The 27864-nt window shown below is 33.1% G+C and overlaps 1 protein-coding gene across 1 annotated transcript in view; it reads right to left on the bottom strand.

Moving 5' to 3' along the window:
* The window catches only part of LOC124366881 (peptide chain release factor 1), a 31129-nt gene extending 13559 nt beyond the window's left edge, over nucleotides 1-17570 (bottom strand). The window contains exon 1 of the mRNA XM_046823481.1: nucleotides 17406-17570. Coding sequence (XP_046679437.1) covers nucleotides 17406-17570 — 165 coding nt within the window. The remainder of the gene's footprint in view (nucleotides 1-17405) is intronic.
* Nucleotides 17571-27864: the final 10294 nt, after the last annotated feature.

Raw genomic sequence — 27864 nt, 5'->3', positions numbered from 1 at the left:
TTGCCTCACTTATCAGCACAATAGGGCTGAAGTAAACAATGAATTTCACAGTCAAAGGTGCTCATTTCTTTTCTTTGTTTGGTTTTTATATACAGGGTATATATTTCTGCACAATTTATTAAATACGCTTTGTTATACTTGTGGAGTTTTAATTTTCCTGAAATTCTTTTTCCTCTCCTTCCCTTGTTTATTTGTTAGGGCTTTTTCTATTACTAAACTACTGTAAATATCTGTTTTGTAGTTTTCATTTTATATACTATCTTCTTATAACTTTTCTTGGATTTTTGTACATTCCATTTTTTTATCTTTTTGGCAGTGTATTTCCAGAGAATGTTGGAATTAATATTAAAGATTTTTGTTTTAATATCTGTTGACAGTATCCACTCACTTCTTGCTCTCCATTTTTGTGATTTTTCTTCATAGTGATTATTGGCAGAAGTTGTGGCTCATATGTTTTAATTTGTAGGGTTAAAACCTGTCCCTGTCCCTTAATATGTTTTATTAATTATATTGTTAGATCTGTCCTTGTTTAGTCAGTTAAAAATAATAGTTATTTAGATCTAATTTTATTACAAAACAAATCCAAAAACTTGGTTGATGCATATACTTCGCATGAATATTAATAAAGGCAAATTATTCGGTTTCAGTCACATGAGGATAATGTCAAGATAACACTGTCTAGTGATTTTTTTTATTGAACCATTTCAAAATTTTAAGCTTTACTAATTTAGTTGATTTTAGTATTGTGTTTTGAGAATATCCTCAAGTGACGATGAATTGTGATCCAAATTAGAAAATTCTAGAGTGTAACAAGAATATTTATTCTGACTCGCCTACTTTTGTTTTTCAAACACATATTGAAATATTTTCCAAGCAATTAGCGTCTTTTCTATTAGATTATAATTCTGATAGTAAATATTGTATTGCCTTAGAGTATTGAAACCATAAGCAGACCCTGTCTTGAATATTATACAATAGTGTCTCAAACTAATAAGATAAAATCTAATAAACTGTCTAAGTTCAGGGAAAATTCTTAGTCTCCTCTTTGTGACAGGTAAATAAAACTAAAATAACATTCAGTTTGTACCGTTTGTAAATGGTAAAGTAAACTGTGGGGCATAGTTTTGTATTGCTTTACTGTAATTGCCCTTGGAAAATAGGCTCCCAGAAGCAGTATGCAAATTGAGTAATTTGTTTTCGCTCAGATCTGGGTTCTCGATGGTTGCTGGACCACGGCTGTCAGGGGGGGATCGGGGTACACTAGTTGTATGCCAATTTACTTATCTGTTTCACTTGTTAAAACTTGCTCGGTGAGATACTGCACCTCGAGTGCCAGTCTGACTTGTACTTACGGAGTGATGTGTGACTAGCACTGCTACTGACCCAACCTTACTGTACATTGACTGCTACTGAATAGTACAGAGTAAGTAAACTAATGATTGTAATTGTTAATTTGCATATTAATTCTCACCTTTTGATTATTTTAGGTGCCCAATTATCCTATGTGAATTAGCTAAATTAAAGTTATAGTTTGCCCCTTTTAAAAACTGCTCTAAATCGCATGATTGTCAAAGCCTTTTGTAACTGGTTGTTTTCTGTCCTAGGTACTCTGAAGGAAATTTTTTTAAATATATATTCAGTCAGTAAAGTACCAATAAATCAATATATTATAGCAAACAAATATATTGAAGTACCGAACAATTAAGTTAAGGAGAGCGGAAGTTTAATAGAAGCTAATCAATAAAAACTGTATGAAAGATATTTTATTTTCATTATTTGTTTTGAAAAATTTATTACCAGTGACTTTTAATTTTGATTTATTTACTCATTAAACGTTCTTATTGAGAATTGTTCAAATTTTAGTTTTTTTTTATTTTAATAAAGTCCTTTATTTTCGAAATCAAGTGAAGTTTTATTTTATTTTATTAGCAAATAATAAGATCCAGGAACATAATTTTATACTCGAGCATTGGTTACAAGTTCATGAACAAAAAATGCTGGCCCCTCAAAATGGCATTTAGACTCTATAATATGGACTCTCGACTGAAGCAACTGTCAACAACTGTCAACAAATGAACCTCTTTTAGTTCAGCCTGCATAGGCTGATATTTGAGGCGGTGTTGTCATATCGCTGCTGAACGATGTTGATACAGATCAGTAATTTTTAATACACTTAAAATTAGCATCAGTGTTGGGCGCGGGTTGTAGAGGGAAGATGAAAACGTAACAGTCACCATTGGACTATTATGGTCTAACGGTGTTGCGGGTTGCTCTAACGCTATGTGTCTTATTAGGTAAGCTTGTGTTGGAAGAATCCTGTGATAAGAGAGAAAAATACACTGTTATCACACAACCAATGTTCATATAGACAGCTAATATGACAGCTATCTGATTTAAAGATTAATGTATTATCATTAATCCTTAAATCAGATAGTGAACTTTTCTAATTAACGACTTTGTTACGTAACCTTAAAAACTGAATAAAAGAGTACTTAAAATTGCCATTATTCATAAGTATACCACTTTTACTGTTCATTGTAGTAACTAAATTAGCTTCACCAAAGGTTTTCCTAAACCTGAAAAATCTGAATGAGCATTATTTTTACGAAGATGTAATTGGCTATGAACTATTATTATAGACATTCAAAACTTGTACTACCGTTTGAAAAAATCTGGTTTTTTGTTGCCGATACAGTATTTACAAGGTGGGCTTTTCAGTTAAAATTAGATTTCTTCACCTCCAATTACATTTCTTGGTTTCAATATTGCTCATTAAATATAGACCTTTTCTCTGCTTTAGTGCTTCATTGAATGTGAGACTGTCACAAACCACTGTATCACTTTCACACAGTTTCCAGGGCTGGATTTACATATTGGGTTAAAGGGCTGTAGCTCAGGGGGTGGTAAATTGTGAAGGGAAAACTTCAGAAATATATAAATTAGAAACTAAAATGCAAAATTCAAAAGAAAGTGGTAGAAATTATTAAAGTGTACATTTTAAAACTTTGCCGAATATTCGGCTGAAAAGGTAGGCTCTACTACTAATAGTGTCATTGCTAGAATAGTCATTTACTGCAATTCGATAACTAAACTATCCTTCTGTTGGCTACTGTACATTATATAGTATAATGTATTAAATACTAGCAGTTGCCCACGGCTTCACACGCAATTTCCTGTTGAAAACCAGTACACTATATTCACGTATTATTTTTCTATCATATTGTAAACATTCCTATCATAATTGATAGTCGTGAGCCTCTTGGGCGCATTATGAAGGTATGTTCCATATTTCCTGCCTCTACCTTTCGTGGTTTTTGCTTTGATAAGTTATTCAGTACAATTAATCTATAGAGATGAACCTCGATAAACTACAATTAGGTTATAAAGAATCAAATTTGGTATGTTAAAATTAGTTTTCTGTCTAAGACATTTCTAGTATTATTGTGGAGTTTGCCTTGTGGTCTGATCAAGAAAATGTATCAAAGAAAACCAATTTTGATCATAAAGTGTCTTCTCTCGGCTCTTTTCATTTACCTTCGATCTAACCAAATTCGATTACCTTATGTGCAAACACTCAAGGCTTTGTGCAATGAGGTGTTTTATAACAGCGTTTAATAGTATTTTCATTGCATTATATAGTTTATTGACCATTGGTGCAATCTAAACTGAAAATTAGGCAATAACTTCTTCTGTGCAATCTGTATTACACTACTGATCAAACACTTTACAATAATAATGTTTTAAATATGAAATGTTTCTACCTCTTTGACGAACTTCAGCTGACAGTATTAACAGCTGTTAAGTATCAGTTCACTTTGTATTATGTGCCGTAGCACAGTCTGCCGGATCGAAGTTAACAATTCCAAAATCAACAACTACTTACAAATGAAAAATTAATTAAAAAAAAAAACATTTTCCAGTGGACCAAATTGTGAATTTAAACCATTCTCGAATTCCATTGAAAACACATACAAAATTTCATCAAAATCGGTCCAGTCGTTTAGGAGGAGTTCAGTCACATACACACGAACACAAGAAATATATAAAGATAAAGATTTATGGAAAATGAAAAAATGGAAGAAGCCTCATTCGATGAAAACTAAACAAGTATTCTATGTTTACAACAAAATCAATTGCATAATTAATTATGAATCAGTGTTAACAGGAATCAGATAATGATTTTGCAGAATTGGGTATCATGAGTGTTAGTGTTTGGGTTTTATGTCTTAAAGACTATAATGGCAGTAAAAATCAATGGTAACAGACTGCCAGCTCTAACAACTCATCATAGTTATTTCACTAGAAATAGAAACAAATTAGCTATAGAAAACCATTCTCTAGGATGCCATTCCGTCCGTGGCATCCAAAATACGTTTTCAAAAAAATAATTTCAGCATGATGATGTGTTTTGGCAGTTTGTGCCTAAGTGGTTGAAGTTTGCAGATTGCTGGATTGTACATAGTGGGCCAGTTCACTTAACAATAAGGTCATCCAATTTTACACTCCTAGACTCCTTTCTTATGGTTTTATAAAAAAAACAACTATCCCCTAGTCCCAAACGAAGAGGGATTGCCTGTTGGGGTTCTTGCAACGCACAAGATATTGAAGAGCTTTGTCGCAATGTTTGTGATAGTGAGAATTGCATGAGTTGTTGGAGTGAATTATCGTACATTCAAAAACCTGAGGGGCCTTTTTGTGATGCGATTCCTGCATCGTTGGGTATTGTTTGATTTTCATCTTGACAACTTTTTGTCATTTTTGAGTTGTAAGCTGCAAATATATATTTCACTTGTCTATCTATTGTGTATAATGATTGGCCTACCTCAGAGACGCTGTCTCATAGTATTATTCTCTTTAAGAGATTATTATTCCTGTTAAGAAAAGATGCTTGGGGTACCAGCTACCGCTACATGAAAAGTGTGCACTTTATTCTGAAACGCTATGTAGTTATGGTGTCATTGCTAGTTTTCAACTATGAGTTGAGTTTTGTTTAACATTTAGAGTCTTGGTAACAACTTTCTTGTACATAACATGTTTTCTTCCATGTGCAATTTTTACAAAATAAATTACCATGTAACCTTTTCCTTTTATTCTTTTTAATCATGTGCAATTTTTACAAAATAAATTACCATGTAACCTTTTCCTTTTATTCTGTTTAATTAAAGTATAACCCCTGACGTGAATAACGATGAGGTCATGACCAATTAAAATCCACGTAGTTCACTCTAGAAATAAGTTCTCTTATTTTTTAGTTATTAACCAAAACCAAATTGTTCTGTGTGCGATTGTAGCAAGGAGTAGACACTGTGACACAGACTGATCTCAACCTATGAAGAGCTTGTAATTCACTTTCCTTTTTAGGAAATATTTTGAAAATTCTTCAATACATCGTTTGTCACAGCCAGGTGAAAGCTCAGCATTCAGCAGCAAACTAGACTAGAAACAGCTGACATGTGCTAGAACTTGCATTCAATCTTGTAATATATTAACACTGATCTTTACCTTGCCTGCAATATTTTAGATATATCTCTTGAAAGTTAGATCAATCTCGAGTGACTCCCAAGTACTGTGGGTGCTCATGTTGTTTGAGCAGATCTTAAAGTTCATAATAAGCCATTCTCACAAAATAATACAAATTTTAGCCATCCTCATGAATAACTTGATTTTCATGACTCAAGGTTTCTGTATCCTGAAGCAGGCTTCAGTTTTAATAGTATTCATGTTTAAATTACAGATGTAAGGTCGACTGTAAAATTATTTACCATTACAAGGACATCTGTGCATTGTGGTACAATACCAGTGTTACTGGTTTAGTGTATATTTTACTTCTTCTTCTATGGGGCGGCCTATTGCCATGGACTTAAGCCTCAAGGGCCTTTTGCGCACCATGAGGTCTACCACTCTATGATTTCAGCAGTTCTACAAACCGCCGAAAACAACCTATCAGGTCCTCCTGGGGAAATTCACTACCCTTGTCCAAAGTACCAAAGATGGCATACTGCTCCCTTGCTATTGCAGGAAAATCGGCTCTTTTATTCCCAGGGATCCCCTCATGACCAGGAGCCCAACAAACAGTCGCATTGATGATTCTGGCAAGGGAAGAAACGACTTGCTAGCAATCCCAGATAAGTTTGGAATTGAACACACAAGAGTCCAGCGCCATCAGTGCTGCCTGACTATCTGTGAAAATATTGATCGTCTTACTCCTATATCGCAGACAAAGATTCTCACAAACACATTCCATAATGGCTGCGACATCCGCCTGAAAAACTGAAGGATAAGGACCCATAGGGATCACCAGCTTTCTGCTTGTTCTCTGAATTTTTAACTTACTTACTTAGGGACTAATTTGTGGTTTTAGCTCACAGTTTAACATGCTATTATAGTTTACATTATTTTTTAACAATTTTACTTATACCTGTACGTCCTTTGGAAATCAGACTTCCTTTTTAATGAATTAGGAATTTCTTTGTGGCCTCAAGAACCTCAGACAAGGATCTTTTCACTACCATCATCATGGACAGCACAAGACTTGCTCAAATATAATGACATAAGATGATTAATTAAATGTCCTGTTGATTCTAATTCTATTAAACTTTATATTGGTGATATATTGTAATGTAATGAACCTATTGTTTCAAGCAGTGATAAATGCCTATTTTTAAAATTCGCAAATAGAAAATATCAATACTATCATGAAAACCATTTATAAAATATAAGATTTTAAAAGATATTTTAAACACACCAAGCATATTAAGTAAAACTTACCCTTCTGCATTCTTATCTACACATCTCGTTCACCTTATTCTTATTTCATGGAAGTAATAAAATATGATTCTCTTCAAATTATATTAATGAACGAATTTTAAATAAAGTACTTGTATTTACAAATGTTCAAGGTACTCAATATATGTAAAGGATGGGAAATACATTTTAATGCATTTTCTGAGACATTATTTTATTTCCAACTGTGAATTTTAAACAGCTATTCCTTCGTGCAATTTCACATTATAATTTATATCAGCAGCTTTAACGGATGATCCACTATGTAATAGCAATATCAAAGTACGAGTAGACAAAGAACTTAAAATTCACTCTATTCATCAGAAAGAGGGATTTCTTAGATGTTAAGTACAGCAGCATTTCATTTTTAGGACAGATGATTGATTGTTCTTATAAAATATCCATGAGTCCTCAAAAATCATATAAAAACTGGTTAAACCAATTATATATTCAATTCCACCTATCATTTTCTACCTATACTTAAGTACACGTGAGTTGAAATTCTGTTACTTGTCAATCTGATGGTAATGATTTTCTTAATTGAAGTTCGCATGAGTTGGCGAGATCTCTTATAAAGGAATATGTAATATCTTGTCTGCTCATAACCTTGAGGAAGAGCTTTACCAACTCCAAATCAATGCAAAATGTACTTTTTTATGATCATTTAACAGTAGATTAACAGTTATTTAACAAGGTGGGAGTAGCCACACCACATTTCGAGTAAGTCTTCACTCAAGTCTATAGCTCATCTCCTCCTCAATATGTCCTGCGGACAGCCAAAATATCTGAGAGAAAAGAAACGTTTACAGCCTTTGTGCAGAATACTGAGTAAGACTTGATGAGTCTTAGTCAAATCTCTTGGATAGATATGAACCTTAGACGATAGCATATGCGGATGACATAATGATATGGGAAAATAGGGAAGAAGAGTTAGAACGAGAGTTGAACAAATGGGCAAAAGTGGCGAAGAAATATGGTTTAGAGATGAACATACAAAAATGTAAAGTAATGAAAGTAGAGAGAAGGGAAGGAAATAACAAAGACGTGTTAGTTGAAGGAAAAAGACTTGAAAAGGTGAAGAATTTCTGTTATTTAGGAAGTATCATAACAGATAGGGGCACAATATGAGAAGAGATAGGAAACAGAATATGGAAGAGTGGAAAGTTTTTCAATATGGTGAAGAAGATTGTGTGGAGTTGGAACATTGGGAAAGAATCAAAAGTATTGATGTATAAATCTTATTTCCAACCAATTTTATTATATGGAGCAGAGACGTGGACGTGGACTAAAAATGATTTAAGCAGATTGCAAGCTGCAGAAATGAGATTTTTAAGAGGGATAAAGAAGACTACAAGAACAGATAGAATAAGGAACGAAATAACCAGAGAAAGATTGAAGGTAGTTTCACTGCAAGAGACAATGGAAAGAAGAAGAATACAGTGGATGGGGTATGTGAAGAGGATGGGAGATAATAGAATGCCTAGAATAGCACTGGAGAAGGAGGAAAGAGGAAGAAGACCGAGAGGAAGATGGGAGGAGCAAGTGTGGAAAGACATAGAGAGAAGAGGACTACAGAAAATGCAGGTGGAGGAAGAGGAGACCTGGAATGACAGACAAAAGTGGAGGAGGCTGTGTACGACGACCCGTGATAACGGAAACGTCAGATGATGATGATGATGAGATATGGACCTTCATTGAACTCATTCTTATCTATGAAGAAATGAAGTTTCATGCAAAATTTAAAGCCTACAAATGAGATTTTCCTCAAGATATCTTGTGGATAGTTTGAGTGTAGTCACATACTATATATCGAAGTGATGTAGCCTATATAGAAATAATGTTACGTGCAAAATTTGAAGTCAATAGTTCAAACTCAATTCGCTTTTTGAAATATCAAGTGGAAATCAAACACAGGCAGTTATACAGACCGAAGACAAAATTCGCAGAACCCTAAGTGATAGCTAAGAAAAATGTTCAAGTTCATATCTCAATTTATTCTCGAGATATCACCCTGAGTAAAATAAGCTTAACCAAATCCCATGTAAGGTCATGTACCATCACTAAACTCTATCTTGTTTACAAATTTATACAGCGGAGTATCATAGGAGCCAAAAGAATGACCACACACATGTCAAAAAGGCATAAGTATGATAAAGTTCAGTTTGTTTACAAATTTGTTTATTACATGATTTGCTCGTGGCCATCATAGTTACCCAGAAGACTATTATAAAAATGTTCACTAACGCTTAGCCAAATCCAATGGAGTGACACACACCATTATTGAACTCAATGTTCCTCATACAGAAATGAAGCTTCATGTTATCAAGTTTTTTTAGTTTTTGAGATATCATTGGGAGGAAGGAAAACCGCGAAGAAACACTTCCGGAATTAGTGCTCATAACACAAATAACTTATGAGTAACTGTTGTTGCCATAACAATTACACACTGTTCAGGTATCAATCAAGCTAGATAGGGTTATAAAAATGTCACATCCTATTAAGTTTTAAACAATAGTAAAAGGAAACTTGAAAAGTATATTCCGGTCAATAAGAACTACATTTTGTGTTTTTGTAAACCCCACAATTCTACCTAAAAATGTTCAAGTGGCAAATGCTATTTTCTAATCTTTATTCAAAAGGAACATAAATTTTATGGTAAGCATAGTGGCTTATATCCTTATCCAAGTTCTAGACATTGAAGATCAAAACAGTAATGAGAATGAATATATATATTTCAAAATGTATGAGTTCTGTTTTAAATATTCAGAAAAGGTAAACTATAAGCAAATACATTCTCAAAATTACAAGCTCGTTTATATTAAAAGGCAGGACCAAAACCCTCTTATATTGCAAAAACTGAGAGCCTTTTTGCATTTTATAAAATATATAACCTTTGTTAAGTCAATTGATTATCAGCTATACTAGTTTTGGTGGAGATTACATGAGAGGGTGTATGAGATGGCTGTATGAATTGGAGTGGAGTGGGGTATTCCCATGTGGTGTAAGGTCATTTTGTTCTCTCTGATTTATGAAGAAAGTTCACTAGTTTTTTTTTTTTTTTTTTTTTAAGAAATTGTTAACACATTTTTCACCTCAGTCTTCAGTTTGACACCAGGAACAGTTATAAGTAAATAGTTTTAATGGCAGCAAGGTAATATCTGACAGTTTTATATTTTTCACAATAAGTTTCTGAAAATAAAAATTGGCATTTATTGGAAGTAAGATTGGATTAGGTTGGATTAGATAAGAAGGGCCCTCTCAGTAGATAAAGCTCACCTTTGGACCTGGCTGTAAGCTACTAGTGATAACTTGACTGCATCTATTTAGAATAATAGCTGCTGATTGTGCCTGATCCTAGCATTGTGTATTTATTTACAAATTGATTTCAATTTTAATTTTAAATTAACTTTAAAATTTATTTTAATAGACTTAAACTTTATTTTAATCCATGATGAACTTTCAAATTATTTGTGTTTAATGTAATTTATCAAGTAACATTCCCTGCCACTATATAAATTAATTATAAAATAAGAGAAAAGCCTCTCTGGATCTCTGTTGATAAGGGAGGTATATTCTGTCAGCAAGGCAATTTTTGAAGCTTACTAGATATTTTGTTAAAATATTAACTCATTCTGATTATGTAATGTAAAATCCTATCTTGTCACAACATCAAATAAAATATGAATAAAACGGATTTAAAATTAAATGAATGCAGAAACTGTAGTAAAAATATTCAACATGGAGGTATTTTCTGTAAAAGTTTTTGTCAAGAATGGATACACCTTAGATGCATTAATTTTTCATATTCTGCAGTTACAACCTTAGCACATAAAGAACTGGAAGTGTGATGATTGCTTAGGGAAAACTGGAATTGAAACTCTGAATTTGGACAATGTTACCTCTGATCTTGAGTACTCCCTTTCCCTGGAAAATTAGATCAATAATGCCATTCTTCATAAAAATGAAGATTTGAAACAAGAGTTGCATGACTTGAAAAACAGAAAATCTAAATATTTATTGGAACTCGTAGACATGATCAGAGAAAACAGAAGGAAATTGACCAACTAATGGAAAAGTATGATAAAAAGGAAAATGAAATGTGTATGATAAAATTATTTGAAACTAAGTTGAAAAATAAAAATTATAAAACACAGACTCTACTTTTTTAAGCTGAACAGGATAAAGAGAAATAAATTCATTAAAAGCTAGATAAACATAAAACTTGGTGTAAATCCTGTCAAATTTACAAAGACGAAATTGGTAATAATATGATGGACTCAGTTAGGTACTTGGAAGCAGCTTCTGAAGTATTACAAAAAGGCAATGAGCTCTTACAAAGCCAGATGAAAACAAACGAGATATGAAACTATTCAACTTGGTTTCCACCCCCTCAAAAAGTAAGGGTAAAGGCTAGTGTATTGAAAGCCCAAAATGCTCTTTTAGATAATAATACTGGCTTAACTAAAGTAATTTATTCCAGGAAAAAAGAAATTGGTTGGCCAGTTTAAAAATAATGTTCAACCTTGTAAGCCTAATTTTGAAACTGAAAATCGATACAGTTGTCTGACTCTGGAAAATTATATTGATACCATCAGTGATAACAACAACTGTGAGGTTGTCATTGAGAGAGGTTTAAGAACCAGACGAATGTTAGTGTGTAGTGACAGCCATGGGAAGGACTTATCATGGCATATCAATAACAATTCAAAAACGTTTGATGCTTTTAGTTTCGTTAAACCTGGCGGTCGTGCAAATAAAGTCTTAAATTAAGATCAAATTGACGATTAAAAATTAGGATGATGGTGCTAGCTTGTGGTTCTAATGACGTTTCCAACTATGAGACTATCTCAGCCATCAATTTTATTAAATCTACCCTTAAGAAGAATGTAAACAAGAGGATCATTCTAGTTAATTTACCAAATAGATTTGATCTATCACACTGGTCCTGTGTGAATGTTGAAATCATAAAAACTAATAAAGAACTCAAAAGGTTGAGTGAATAGCTTGGTAACATGCTTTTGTTCATGATAGTAAGGTTGCTAGAAGTCTCCATACTAGGCATGGTATGCACCTCAGCCATAGAGAGAACCAATGACTAACAAGTAAAATCCTCGAAGCAGCTGTAGTGATTACAACAGACCAACCCCTTCTGCCTGGATGTCAGAAAGAACAGTCTACATCGGCTGAAATTATACCAGGTTCTCTACAAGCGTCTCCGTCTACTAAATCCTAGTCGGGAAACTCTCCACTGAAGGTCCAGCACCCAGTTACTTAACCCACAACAATGATGACAATTATAACCCTATCTCTAGAGCTAAGTGTAATTTGGTAAACAAACATACTCTGGGGTCTAGTCTTAGATTAATAATCTTAAATATTCAGTCTCTAAGAAGAAAACTTAATGAGCTAGACATAATATTTGAAGAAACTGAAACTAATGTGGTTTGTCTGAGTGAACATTGGCTACATGAGGACGAATTGTCAATATTTGTTCCTAATAGATTTGTACTAGCGACGTATTACTGTAGGAAACCTCCCCTTAAGTTTGGGGGCTCATCAATATTTATAAGCCTAGATTTAAGTTCTAGACATCAGATTTTTTATATTTCTGACTTTTGTATTAATTCTCTTTGTGAAGCCTTTCCCATTATCCTGCTTGATTTTAATCTTATTATCTTAAATGTTTGTAGAGAATGAGAAAGTTTATTGTCTTTAAACATAAAATATGCAATCGACAAAGTCATTCTATGCTAAAGCTTAAATCCCACTATTATATATTGTGTACATTAACAAACTTGTCTAGCGGGCTTAGTCAATGTTACAGGTAATAATTATTACATTCTTTCATCAACCAGGCTTAGCTCTAATTTAGCTAAAATTTAACAACGATATAACAGAAAAATTTACAAAAGGATAAATTATTGTAATAGATAAATTATTAACAATTAAATAAATAAACAGGGGGTACTACACTAATTTTAAAATTTTAAAGTACTAATATCACAGGCTAAATAACTTTGTACAGAGTAAAACGCTTTATCTTTGAGCCAATGTTCTAAAACTGCCTTAAATCTTTTTAATGTTACATGCCATGCCTCTTGAGGCAGTTTATTGAACATCTTTAATTTCATAATACAGTGACTACTTCTAGTTTTTTCTAATTTTATTGGTAACATTTCTATCATATGGTTTTTCCTAGTAGGATATCTGTGAACTTCTTGTCTAACCCTGAGTGTTTGTAGATTTTCTTTAACATCAACCAAGCAAAAGTAAATGTATAGGCTAGGTAGAGTCATTATCTGTAGTTCTTTAAAAGGAGGCTCACAGGACTCTCTTTCTGGGACATTTTTTATTACCCTTAGGGCTCTCTTTTGCCATATGAAAACCTTTTGAGAACCACAGCTATTACCCCATAGTGTAATGCCATATCTAAGATGAGAATGGAAAAAGGCATAATAGGTAGTAATTAGCATATTCGTTGTCACAGAATTCAAAAGCTTACGTAAAAGAAATGTGACTCTAGATAATTTTTTGCATAACTCTTGAATCAAGAATCAAGAAGTTTATTGCAACAAAACATTCACAGATTTTACAACTTCAGATGTTGTGTGAACAGGTTGCTTGTCAATAATAAATACTAAATCTATAATACAATTACCTCAGAATAAAACTTACATTACATTAAAATATTACAAACATTAAAACACGTGATCGTAAAGACTGTCATGTAAAAACTCAGTTATGCTATAGTAAGCTTTACTAATTAGTAGACTTTTAACTGAGTTCTTAAAACAAGACATTTTAAGCTGTTTTAAATGAGGAGGAAGCTTATTATAAAATTTAGTTCCCATATAACTTGGTGAACTTTCAAATAATGTTAATTTGTGTACAGGAAATTGCAGTCTATCTTTAAAACGGGTGTTATACTGGTGCTCATGTTGCTTTATATTTCCTGAATTTAGACGATTATGAATAAAAATTAAACAACTATAAATATACAATGATGGAATTGTCAATATTTCTAAATCTGTAAATATTTTTTTACATGAGGTTCTTATATTCAAAAATAGCATGGTTCTTATGTATCTCTTTTGAATTTTGAGGACAGAGATAATGCCAGAGCAGCTGCCCCATATTTGTATTCCATACTGTGCTAGTGAATAAAAGCAAGAATAATAAACTATAAGCCTAGTCTTAATGTCTACCAACTCCCTTAATGTAAACATTTGGTAGCAAGCTGAACTCATTTTTTTTGTTTAAGACATCTATGTATGGTCTCCAGGACAAATTTTTATCAATAAGGAGCCCCAAAAATTTACTAAAATCTACAGCAGTCAGAGTTGTATTCTTGAAATTTATCTGAAAATTTGACAGGGTCTTGCTTTGCAATGTTTGGAATTTTACAATTTGAGTTTTATCACTATTTAGTACAAGCCCATTATATGTAAACCATTTTTCTAAATCTATGAGCGAATTAACAATTTCTGATTTAATATGTTGTCCTCGGTTACATTTTACTAGGGATGTAGTATCATCTGCATACAATATCAAATTATTTTTAACATTATAAGGCAGATCATTTATAAAAATAATAAATAATAAAGGACCCAAAATAGATCCTTGTGGTACACCACTACATATGTTTGCCCATGATGATGTATGTTTTATGCCATTATTGTTGAGTAATATTCTTTGCTTCCTATCAGTAAGGAATGATTGGAACCATTCCAAAGGCTTACCTAAGATTCCATAAAATTTAAGTTTACTTACAAGTAATGAGTGATTTACACAGTCAAAGGCCTTGGATAGGTCACAGAAAATACCAGCAGTATCCAGCGACCCATCCAAGGCCTCTAGAATTTGCTCAATCATTTCAGATGCTGCCTCAATAGTGCTGTGGCCAGAGCGAAAGCCATACTGATTTTTACAGAGGAAACCATTGTTTTCTAAATATGTACATAATTGCTTGTGGGCTATCTTTTCAAAGACTTTTGATATGCTAGGTAATATTGACACTGGCCTGTAGTTTTGTTAGGGTCTTGGCTTTCCCCCTTTTTAAAAACTGGTATTACATCTGCATATTTAAGTTGCGAGGGAAATTGACCGCACATGAAAGAGTGGTTAACAATTAAAGCCAGAGGTTGTGAGATGTAAAGCGCAGAAGCCTTCAGCACTTGCACTGGGATCTCATCCCACGCAACGGATTTTGTGTTCCTCAGACTCATTATTACTCTATGGACTTCTTGTGTACTAACATTTTTAAAGACAAATGAGGCTTGCTTATTACAATTAAAGTTACTTAAAAGTTGAATCGCAGAATGTGTTGGTCCCAGCTCAATCTACTATCTAGGTGAAGTCCCAACAGTTTTACAGGCTTTACATCTTTATAAATATAGTGAGTCAAGGAAAAAATCATTTTTTTCTGTTTTGTTACTATTTACAACAAGGTTGTTTGCTTCAAACCATTTTAATGCAGTTTCAATGGCTTGTGTTTCGTCCTCAAGCAGTGTATCCAAACTTTTATTCCAGCTCAAAAGTGTAGTATCATCAGCGTATAAAACTGATGGGCAAGGTAAATTAAAAGCTATGTCATTCATTGATATGATGAATAAAAATGGTCCAGGGACAGATCCTTGGGGGACTCCTGCATTCACACCTATAAAACTTGATTTTTCTTGGCCCTGGACCACCATTTGTTATCTATCGTTAAGGTAAGATGCTAATAAATCAAGTTCTTTATTCTGTATTCCATATGCAAACAGCTTTTTTATTAATAAATTGTGCGAGATACAGTCAAAAGCTTTTGTCAAGTCAATTAAAGTAGCAGATGATATTAATTTGTTCTCAAAATTAAAAATAACTTGTTCCACAAGTTTTTCTACTGCTTTTACTGTATTTCGCCCCGGTATGAAACCAAACTGTTCATTACAAAAGAGGCTATTTTCAGTAAAAAAAAGCCGCTTAACTGTTGCTTAATACAAGACTCTGATAATTTACTAAAAATGGGAACCAGAGATATTGGTCGATTGCTTGATGGGTCATTTTTGTCTCCTTTTTTAAATATTGGAGTAACTTTAGCTATCTTAAAAGAACTGGGATATACACCTTTCTCTAATACCCTATTAAAAAGAAAATGTAGGGGCTCTAAGATTATTTCAATAATTTCTTTAACAATAAAGTTTGAAAACCCATAGTAGTCTTCACTACGAGATGTACTTAGATTTTGCACACTTTTTAAAATATCAACTTGTCTAATTGGTTTCCATTTAAAATGTTTTCCATTCTCAGAACAATTTTTGACATATGTATTTACATAATCAATGGCTTGATTCTCAGTTACATTTCTATTAGAACTACTTAAACCTAACTTACCTACTAAATTAACAAAATAATCATTAAACGTTTCAGAATCAATAACACTAACTTGACTAGAGCTGTTACTACCATTGCCATTATTTGATTGAGCTTTAACTATATCCCAGGCGGCTTTACATTTATTTGAAGCATTGGCAATAAAGTTTTCATTGGCATGTTTCTTTTCTAAAGTTATTTTGTTTTTGTAAATTCTTTTTGCATCAGTATATGCTTCTTTATGTTTACTTTCATTTATTGTACCCTTACTGTTCTTGTATCTGTCATAAAGTAAAATGATGAATTCTTTCATCTTTTTCAGTTCTGGTGTAAGCCATTTAATTCTTGGCCTGTTAAGATTTTTTAATTTAACCTGTTTAATTCTACAGCATTTGTTATAAGAATTTGTCAAAACAGAAATAAAATATTCACTACCCTCTTCTACATCGGACATACAATATAGTTGCCTCCAGTCTCTTAAAACTAACATGTCTTTAAAGTTTAAAATAGTTGTAGGGGTTAAATCTCTAATATTTTTATATAAATTGCTTGGATTATGAGGCCTAACTTTATTTGCAAGAAATAGACCTTACAGCTTTGCAAACACAGCTGCATGATCTGACAAATGTGGTTCAATAACCTGACATTCTGTATTATCTTTGCTAATATTTGTAACAATATTATCTAGTACTGCATCTTCCCTAGTTGGGTTGTGATTCAAGCAATATAAATTAAATGATCTCAACAAATTCAGGAAAGACTGTGATTCTGAGGTTATTTTACCAATATCTATATTGAAATCTGCTGAAAGTATAATTTTTTATCACCGTGTTTTTTATTAACATGTAATAAAAATAGCTCTAATGAAATCAGAAAACAATTTACATTAGTTTCAGGTGTTCTGTATAAAGAGGCAATTAAAAGATTTAATTCAGGCAAAAATACTGCTGTTATTTCAAAACCAAAGTCATAAGCAAACATTGTTACATCTAAAATTTTACATTCAGTTTCCTGTCTGACAAATATTACGCTGCCTCCTCTTAACAAATGTTTCCTACAGTAACTATCAGCCAATCTATACCCACGGGGAGTGTACAGAGATATCTCTTCTTCACAAAGCCAATGTTCACAAATAGTCAAAATATCATAGCTAGTATTATCTAAGAATAAATCTAGTGAGTCAAGCTTATTCCTGATTGATTGGATGTTTAAGTGGAGTATACTTAAGGGTCTGTTGTCTTGTCCTGTTGAGAAAGTTATGGGTCCGTTGCCTCGAGGGTGTTGAGGTCGTTTCCCGAAGAGGGCTCAGTGCCGGGGGGAGGGGGCTGATCTCCACTGATGCTCAAGTTCAGAGCCTCCTCAGTAGTTGTCTTCTTGGTTGTCAGTTCCACAATTTTCTTTGCTAAGAGTTCAGCGATCCATCTTTTCCCCTTCATATTGAGATGAAGTCCCTGCTGAGTATGTAGGTGTCTTCCTGCTTCACTTGCTTCTACACACATAACATTACTATAGTTTTGGCAGAAGTCTTTAATTCGCCGGTTTGTTTCATAAACTTCTCCATTCACACATGACCAATCGGCCAAATCATACCTCTTTGGAAGGTCCACCACAATAACATTAGTCTCTGTAGTTTTTTGTAGTGTTGATGTTAAGTTTACAAAAACTTCTTCCGCTTCATTCCTTGCAACGTCATTGGTGCCACACAATACAATCAGTACATTGTTTTTCTTTAATTTTTCTGCTTCTATATTTCTTTTATTTAGTACATCCCTTGCTCGACCACCTGGTCTTACAAACCCTACAGCTTCATGTGTTTCTTGAGCTTTGTTTAATTGCCAGGCAAGGTCACGGCCATGGCTGTCAGCACAGATAAGTATTTTGTGTTTTTTTGAGGTAAACAGATTTTCATGTAAGGTTTCACAATCATTCTCAATTGAAATTACATCCTCTTCTTCCTCAAGTAGCTTATAGCAGTTCTGTGTTTCAATAGCAAAAATTGAACCCGCTCTTGTAGACTTGGCATTGGATTTTTTCCCTTTTACAATTGTGGAGAAGGATTTATTTGGATTATTTTCAGTGTTAGGCCTACACATTTTGTTTTTCTCCATCATGCTTCTACAGATAGGCGTTGAATGAGGAATGGGCAAACTACGATCTGAACATCCTGAAACACTTTTGTTTAACTTAGGCCATACAGGTTTTTTAACTATAGAATTTAACTCCTGGACTTGTTTTTCTAGTAGCAATATAGTTTCTTCTTTATTTAAAACCATTGTTTCAAGTTTTGAGCAGTGGGTTTTGAGTTTTCTGATTTCTTCATTGGCTAAATTTAAGTCTTCATTTAAAATTTTTATTATCTTATTTTGCGTTTCAATCTCCTGGGTTATATCATTGGCGATTTCTTCATTTTCTTCTTCGAGGCCAAGAGTAACATCAGTTGATGAGCACTTATCACATACCCAGTTCCCTGGTCGTGCAAATAAAGGCTTAAATTAAGATCATATTGACGATTAAAAATTAGGATGATGGTGCTAGCTTGTGGTTCTAATAACGTTTCCCACTATGAGACTTCCTCAGCCATCAATGTTATTAAATCTACCCTTAAGAAGAACGTAAACAAGAGGATCATTCTAGTTAATTTACCAAATAGATCTGATCTATCACACTGGTCCTGTGTGAATGTTGAAATCATAAAAACTAATAAAGAACTCAAAAGGTTGAGTGAATAGCTTGGTAACATGCTTTTGTTCATGATAGTAAGGTTGCTAGAAGTCTCCATACTAGGCATGGTATGCACCTCAGCCATAGAGAGAACCAATGACTAACAAGTAAAATCCTCGAAGCAGCTGTAGTGATTACAACAGACCAACCCCTTCTGCCTGGATGTCAGAAAGAACAGTCTACATCGGCTGAAATTATACCAGGTTCTCTACAAGCGTCTCCGTCTACTAAATCCTAGTCGGGAAACTCTCCACTGAAGGTCCAGCACCCAGTTACTTAACCCACAACAATGACGACAATTATAACCCTATCTCTAGAGCTAAGTGTAATTTGGTAAACAAACATACTCTGGGGTCTAGTCTTAGATTAATAATCTTAAATATTCAGTCTCTAAGAAGAAAACTTAATGAGCTAGACATAATATTTGAAGAAACTGAAACTAATGTGGTTTGTCTGAGTGAACATTGGCTACATGAGGACGAATTGTCAATATTTATTCCTAATAGATTTGTACTAGCATCGTATTACTGTAGGAAACCTCCCCTTAAGTTTGGGGGCTCATCAATATTTATAAGCCTAGATTTAAGTTCTAGATATCACATTTTTTATATTTCTGACTTTTGTATTAATTCTCTTTGTGAAGCCTTTCCCATTATCCTGCTTGATTTTAATCTTATTATCTTAAATGTTTATAGACCCCCTAACTCTGATTTTAATACTTTTATTGATAATTTACTGTCTTTTTTAATGATTAGGAAATGTAAATATTTTATTTAGGAAATGTGGATATTTTAAAGTAGGAGAGTGAAGACGATGTTCAGTTTTTTGTAAATACGCTTAGATCAATGGATTTATATTTCATAAATAATTTACTAACTAGAAACAAGCCCTGTCTAGACAACATGTACACAGATATTGATGACAATCTATGCACCTCTACCTAAATTTTGTCGGTTATGTCTAAGGTCATGGAAGTAGTCATATGTAAAAAGTTATTACAATTTTTGGAAATGGGACATCTGCTTTGTAGAGAACAATTTGGATTCCGAAAAGGGCTATTAACAGCTTAAGCTGTTATTTCTTTAGTTGATATGGATCTGGACTGTTATGAAAAGAAAGATTTTGCTGCTATAACTTTCTGTGACCTTAGCAAAGCTTTTGATCGAGTGTCTCATAACATTTTGATTAAAAAATTAGAACATTATAATATTAAGGGGATAACTTTAGATGTATTTAGCTCTTGCTTAAAAAATATATCTCAATATGTAGTATTACAAAATATATATCTGTGTAAGCCAATAATCTGTGGAGTCCCACAGGGCTCTGTTCTGAGACCTTTGCTGTTTTTAATTGCAGTGAATGATCTGATTGTAAATGTACATGCAAATATTGTTTTGATACCACTATAGTAACTACAAATAAAGATTATAACAAACTCTTAGACGACTATAAGTTGAATATAAATCTTGTAGAAAACTGGCTCACTGGCAACAACTTGATTAGTGATAAGAAAACTACTGTAATATGTAGCCTCTGAGAAGATTCTAATAGGACACAAGAAGATATATTTCCAAATTTTTTTAGGTCTGACTTTTGATCCTAATTTAAATTTGTATCAGCAAATTGTAGGGGTCAAATGTAAACTAAGTACAAGTTTGTTTGCAATTAAACGTTTATGTGGTGAACTTGAGGAGAAAGCTCTTATACAATCTTATTTCGGGCTTTTTCACTGTCATTTAACTTACGGTTTGATTGTTTGGGGCTCTTCTCCTTACTCAAACGAAGTATTCATCATTCAAAAAAAGTTGTCAGAATATTGGCAGGAGTCAATAAATATCATATTTACAGAGAACTTTTTAAACATTTTAAAATTTTGACATTATTCTTTGTATATATTCAACAATGCCTACTTTACCTCCGAGCTAATTTAGATAAAGTAAACTTAAGGAACAATGTTCACAATTATGAAACAAGAAGTTGTAACAATATCAACCTACCTCAAACTAGACTAGCTTAAACCGACAAAAGCCCAATGATGATGGCTATTAGACTATTCAATACATTACCATTAGATATAAGGATGCTAAGTGATATGGAATTTAAAGCTAAACTAAATTATTTTCTTTGTAAAAGACCATTCTATTCAGTGGAAGAGTACATCTCAACAGTGTGGACGAAGCAAGACTTTTAGAATGTTCATTGTTTTACACAACTTGTAAACATTGGATTGACATGCCAATGTATTTGTGTGGAATATTTTCTGGCAGAATAAAATTCCAACTCTTATTCTTATTGAAGCAAGATATTATTTCTGATCATGCTGGCATCTTTGTCGACATTAAATTGAGTTGTAAAAAGTCCTGGGATAAGGATAGTTCTAAGATAAAAATGAGGCATCTCATTTCACCTGTTAGAATAAGTAATCTTAAGGAAGCCCTCAGTTATTGTAAAGATTGGAATTTTTAAATGATAATTTAGATGTAAGTGTAAACTGTTTAATGTTATTAATATTTTAATGTATATTGTCTATTCGTTTATGCTAAAAGTAAAGCTAACAAAAAACCAAAATTGACATGGTACACTCCTCAAATTGAATGTATGAGGTCATATATGTTGATTATCTATGATAAATGGAAAAATAGTTGCATTGTAAATGATAAGGTTAGGTTTAAGAATTTTAAGAATCTGTACAACAACTATATCTAAAGCAAAACATCTGCAAATGATTAACTCATCATAAACTGCCAAAATAAATGTAATATAGCATAGCAGATAATCAGGAAGGAAGCAAGGGATATAATTGCCAAAAGTAGAGACAGTATGATGCCAATAATTTCTGATGTTTTAAACAATAATTTTGTAAATTTTCCTGTCAATCTTGGCTTGAACTTCGATACCAACACTCAATCTTACCATAATTTGTTGCATAACTTTTCTCGCCATCACAACAGTTTTACAAGTAACTTAAGAAGCTTTTAATATTAGTGAAGTAAGAGCAGCAGTAATTGACTTAAGTGTATCGAGGAGTGAAGATATTTATGGCTTTTCCAATTCTGTCTTTAGGAGTATAGTTGGTAAAATTGTATCACTCTTAACCTGCCTTATGAACCAAATCTTAACTGTAAGTGAATTCCCAGACTGTCTAAAATATTGTAAAGTTACACCTATTTTTAAAAAAGACCAACAAAAATGCCCAAGAATTATAGATCTATTACTATTATACCAACCCTTAGCAAAATAATAGAAATCTGCATGTTTAAGCAATTACATAAGTATTTTATGGAAAACAATTTACTGTACAAAAACCTATTTGGATTTAGGCCAAATCACTTTACTGCTAAGCCATTAATGTCTAGTAAATTCAATTCTAAGGGGTATAGAAGACAAACAGGTAATTGGTTCTACCCTTAAATTCCTAACAAAGGCTTTTTAGGTTGTTACTCACTCTATTCTTTTTTTAAACTTGATTTCTACGGTGTAAGAAACTACGAATTAAAGTTGATTCAGAGTAACCTAACAAGTAGAATGCAAATGGTTACTGTAAACAATGTTTCGTCACAGTATCAGAAGATGGTAGCAGGTGTTCCCCAAGGTTCTGTGTATGGTCTTTTTTAGATTTTAGTCTTTATTAATGATTTTCATCTTAATGCTTCATCCATGTCTGAACTTTATGCAGATGATACAACTCTTCTTTGTTCTAATGTAAGTGTTTGGCAACTTAATGTACAATTAACTAATGCTCTTCAACAAGCTAAAGATTGGTATTCAGCCAAAAACCTTATTATAAATGAAAATAAGACTCAAAACATAATTTTTACATGCAATAATAATTTAGATTTGGACGATAACTACATTAAACCTGTTAAACTTTTGGAATTTTACTTGAGGCCACATGTGGAAGGTGTCTAGAGTAATTTTTCTCGTACATAAACGTAAGTACTATGTTAATTTTGAAGTATTGTCAATGACCTACTTTGGACTGTTCCATATACACCTTTGTTGTGGTTCCCATCTATGGGGCCTAGTGCCTCCAAAAAAGTTTTTGTGTGGCAAAAAAAGGCAATCATGTTAATGGCAGATCCTTCTCATCAAGAGTCCTGCAGGTAGTCTTTTTGTATTTTTACATAATGACTATTGCTTGTATTTATGTATATCAGAATTTAATGTCTGTTAGAGAAAATATCAGCACCTTTATCTCCCATGAGTTAGTACATGATTACAACACTAGGTTTCGATATAATCTTGTAGCACCTCAAGTAAGACAAACTCGGACCTATAATAGTTACAATTTCCAACAAACTACCGTTAGCTCTAAGAGAACTACCAATTAATAAGTTCAAACTAAGGATTTCAGCTTGGATTAAGACAGAAGCTTATTACTCTGTTGACGAGTACATGAAGTGCAACATGTTTGATCTGTTACAAAATACAACTGGTTAATGCACAGAATAAAATAAATAATGTTGTATAAATATATAACTAATTAGGCATGTAAATCAGTTTTTATGCCAAATGTTTTTCCATGACTAAGCCTATAATTGTAACTGAAAATGTTATTTAATGGCCAATAAATATCTTGAATCTTGAAACTTGCTAAGGAATTGTTTTTTTATTATTGTTTGAAGTTTTGAAAAATAACATTTCGCACCAGTTCTGACCCAAGTAATCTTGATATTAAGCAATCAAGTAAAAGGATTTCACTATTTGATTTTTTCTCAAAATTAAAGTGACTTGATAGATGCAAGTTCCAGTGGTGAAGAAAACTTTTCTGGCAACATCTTCGACATCTTCTTATATTCAGGCTTCTATCTGAAACTGATTAGAATTTTTTAACAATTTCATATAATGTAAATAGTGTTGTCAACTCTTTAAATGACAACATTTGTATTTCATGAGTGTGCTCCAATTGTGAGAGAACAAATATTTTTCTGACGAGATTAAAGTCAATATTATGTCTACCTCTTAAGAAAACAAATTTGTGAAAAAAAGATTTTCTTGATTGGCAGATGATATAAAGCAGTTAGTTAAAGAGAAGAACAAATTACAAAGCTTGTCCAGAATGACTTAATTATAAATAAATCGGATCTAGCTACAAGCTAAATGGTATGAACAGAGAAGCTAAGAAGATATTTTGTTACTACTTTGGACTACAAAGAACTGGTACATTAATGTCTAGTAAATTCAATTCTAAGGGGTATAGAAGACAAACAGGTAAGCATGAATTGGTGCTGAATTGATCACGAGAAACTGGTATTATTTGAGGAAAATTATTATGGAGTGAAGAAGGACTTTAAATTTAGTTCTGTTAGTAAAGAAAAGGCTAGTAACAATATGAACAAGATAATGTCAACAGATTTTGGCATCATTGGCTTATCAATACATATGATGGTTGTAGGTAGATAAAAAAAAAATTGTGTGTGCTTTGTAGAAATGTAGGAGTACTCCAAGGAACTTGCCTTAGATCAATCTTATTCATATTGTATACAGATAGTCTTAAAAGCGAACTCAATTGCTCTTTATACATCTATAAATGTAAATTGGTTCCCATTTTCCTCCTTCATGTTTTGAGGATGCTGCAGAGAAAATGGATGCAGATTTATTGAAGATAAAAGAATGATTTGATGGTGATGGCCTAAAACTCATTCCAGAAAGATTTATGATACTTAAGTTTCATAACTCTTGTTTACAGAGATACGTTTGTCACAATGTTTCCATTAGACTATGAATATTTCAAACATTTAAGTCCACTTTATAAGCAACTGTGAAGATCAAATTATTAAAATACATGGTAATTCCGATAATTTATTATACTCTCTCTCACCTTTGGAACATGTTAGACTGAAGAAAGTAAAGTAGTAATCATGTGGTTTCAAAACATAGCATTAACTTTGCTATCAAACTTTGCTACAATCTTATAAAGTTTGATTGCATAAGTAATGAAAGTCCATTTTTCGGAAAACAATTTTTTCTTAACACTGTGCCAATTGTACATAAAGCTGTATTTAAAAATACACTTTCCTACCTAAAGGAGACCACTGTAGAACTGCACTGTAGTTAGGTACTGCTTGTACATGACTGGACACCTTGTTTGAACTACCAAGAGTTTGGCATCAGACAGGAAAGAAAAGATTTTCTAACTTTTATTCCTAATGTACAATACCCTTCTTATGACTTTTAATTTTTAAGTTGCAAATTTTAAAGTATATATGTATGTATATATATATATATATATATATATATATATATATATATATATATATATATATCAAATACAAACAAGAATATTGCTGAGATTATTGCTGCTCTGACAATGTTGAATATTCAATCTCAAAAAAGTTCTGCTTTAAGAATAAGAAAAATTAATAAATAATGGCTTTGTTTTGAAGTTGTCTCTATTTTTACACTGGTTTACAAGATAACTTAATGTCATTGATAACTATATTAACTAAGCTATTAATTTCAACTTCTAAACAATTTGCAACATATACAGAATGGTAAAAAAAGTCCCGGAACGGTTTAATATATGTTTTACCAATATAGATAAAGTAATGAGACTTGGTATATCAATAATAGCCATAAATGTCTAGTTTTTTAAGGTATTAAAACTTTTTTATCCCTTATGGGGGACGGCCCACGAGGAGTCAGACAAAATTCTTAAACAGCAGCATAGGTCGAGTTTTATATCAAATTAAAGGTCTTAGTTAGTAGAACACATTGCCGCAAACCGGACCTCAAAAGGTTCACTCTAACTGAAATGGCGGCGTTTTAAAGTTATTCGTCATTTATCCAAATAAGTCATTCTCTTACATTAAGATAACATTAATTTAATAATTAGAATTGAAAATTTAGTACTTACAGTTATAGAAAGTGTTCAAAATGTTGTCCAAGTTTCTCTTGGCAATAGCCCAATCTGTGGTAGAAGCCTTCAATAACTTTTTGAATCATCTCAGGAGGTATTTGATGAGTTTCCTCTGTTATGTGGTGAATTAGTTCTTCTGTGTTGGCAGGCTTAGTTAAAAAAACCCTTTGTTTTAAATAACCCCATAAAAAGGAATCAAGAGGATTTAGATCAGGTGATCTAGGTGGCCACTCTATTGCTCCCCTACGTCCTATCCAACGATTGCGAAACTCTCTGTCAAGCAGCGCTCGTACTTTAAAGCATAATGAGGTGGTGCACCATCCTGTTGAAACCATACTGTGTTATAACTTCGACCCAACACAGCACGTAAAGCCGGTATAATGGTTTCTCTCAACATCAATTCATATGTCACCCCATTCAAATTTCCATTGATTATGAAAGGTCCAACAATCCCAGCCCACACGTTAACTTTTTCAGGTTTCTGGGTATGGCTTTCCCTCATCCAGTGAGGATTGTCGTCGCTCCAATAACGACAGTTATGCCTACTTACATCGCCATGAAGTGTAAAGGTAGCTTCGTCTGAAAATACAACTTTTGCTAAGAAATTTCGATCTTGTACATATCTATTCATCATTGTCTCACAAAATTCCACTCTTCTGTGAAAATCGTCTTCCGAAAGCTCCTGGACCAATCTGACCTTATACGAATAATAGTGGTTTTGTTTTAAAACGTTTAATACTGAAACATGGCTTATTCCGTGATTAGTTGCTGCAGTTCTTGTTGATGTGTGTGGCTCTTCGATGAAACTTTGTAATACTTCTATGGATGTATTTTCGTCAGTAGCAGATAAAGGTCTACCACTTCTTGGACGGTCTTTAACATTGCCGGTATCTAGAAATCGTTGGACTGTTCTACAGACGGTAGACTTTGATATTGGTGGCCGGTCCGGAAATGTGTCATTAAATAAATGCACAACTTCGTCATATGATCGTACACGGTCACCATACCCCCTCATCATAAGCAGGTTTATTCTCTCAGTCTCAGTCAGAGACATCCCTATCACAAGATTCACAACTAGTCACTGTTAACAATTAAATTAAACCCAATCTACACTTTACAAATCTTAACTTAAGATCGACTTTGTAACAGCTCATGAGGAAAATTAAGTTTCCTGTCTAAACGCATTCTACCCTCAGGATGATAAGATACACAGTTAATGACCCTGCAGTTGGACTTTCAACAGGAATGTCAAAAACAACTTTCACTGAATAGAAAGGATGTAAACACTAATGAGTTTTCAAGACCAATACACTATCCCGGAAATCCCATTGTTGCAATGAATGTTGCCAACACAGAAGAAATAATTCATCGCATCACAGATAAATGACGAATCGCCGCCATTTCAGTTAGAGTGAACCTTTTGAGGTCCGGTTTGCGGCAATGTGTTCTACTAACTAAGACCTTTAATTTGATATAAAACTCGACCTATGCTGCTATTTAAGAATTTTGTCTGACTCCTCGTGGGCCGTCCCCCATAAGGGATAAAAAAGTTTTAATACCTTAAAAAACTAGACATTTATGGCTATTATTGATATACAAAGTCTCATTACTTTATCTATATTGGTAAAACATATATTAAACCGTTCCGGGACTTTTTTACCATTCTGTATATTGTGTATATCAATAAAAAAGTGGTGTTGACGCCACATAAATGGTATTTTTAGTGCAAATGTAAATTCTGAGGCTGATACCTGGCACTGCTAGTACAAGATGAGCAATTGTTGAGGCCATACATCTTGTGTTAATCATTAAAGAAGTGGTCAACTTGAGGCCAGGTATCCAGCATTTTCAGTGTGTAAGCAGTCTTGAGGCTGATATCTGAACTGCTCATGTAGAAGCAAGTGTTGAGGCCATATATATCTTGTGATGATCACTAAAGAAGTGTACAACTTGAGGCCATGTATCCAGCATTTTCAGTGTATAAGCAGGCTTGAGGCTGATATATGGCACTGCTAGTGTAGAAGCAAGTGTTGAGACCATATATCTTGTGTTGATTGCTGCTACAGAAGTGGTCAACATGAGGCCAGATATCTAGCATTTTCAGTGTGTAAGCAGTCTTGAGGCTGATATCTGAACTGCTCATGTAGAAG

This window comes from Homalodisca vitripennis, chromosome 7 (genome assembly GCF_021130785.1).
Source record: "Homalodisca vitripennis isolate AUS2020 chromosome 7, UT_GWSS_2.1, whole genome shotgun sequence".
In the NCBI taxonomy this organism is placed as follows: domain Eukaryota; kingdom Metazoa; phylum Arthropoda; class Insecta; order Hemiptera; family Cicadellidae; genus Homalodisca; species Homalodisca vitripennis.
Note: the sequence above shows the minus strand (reverse complement) of the source record. Positions and strands in the feature narration are given on the sequence as shown.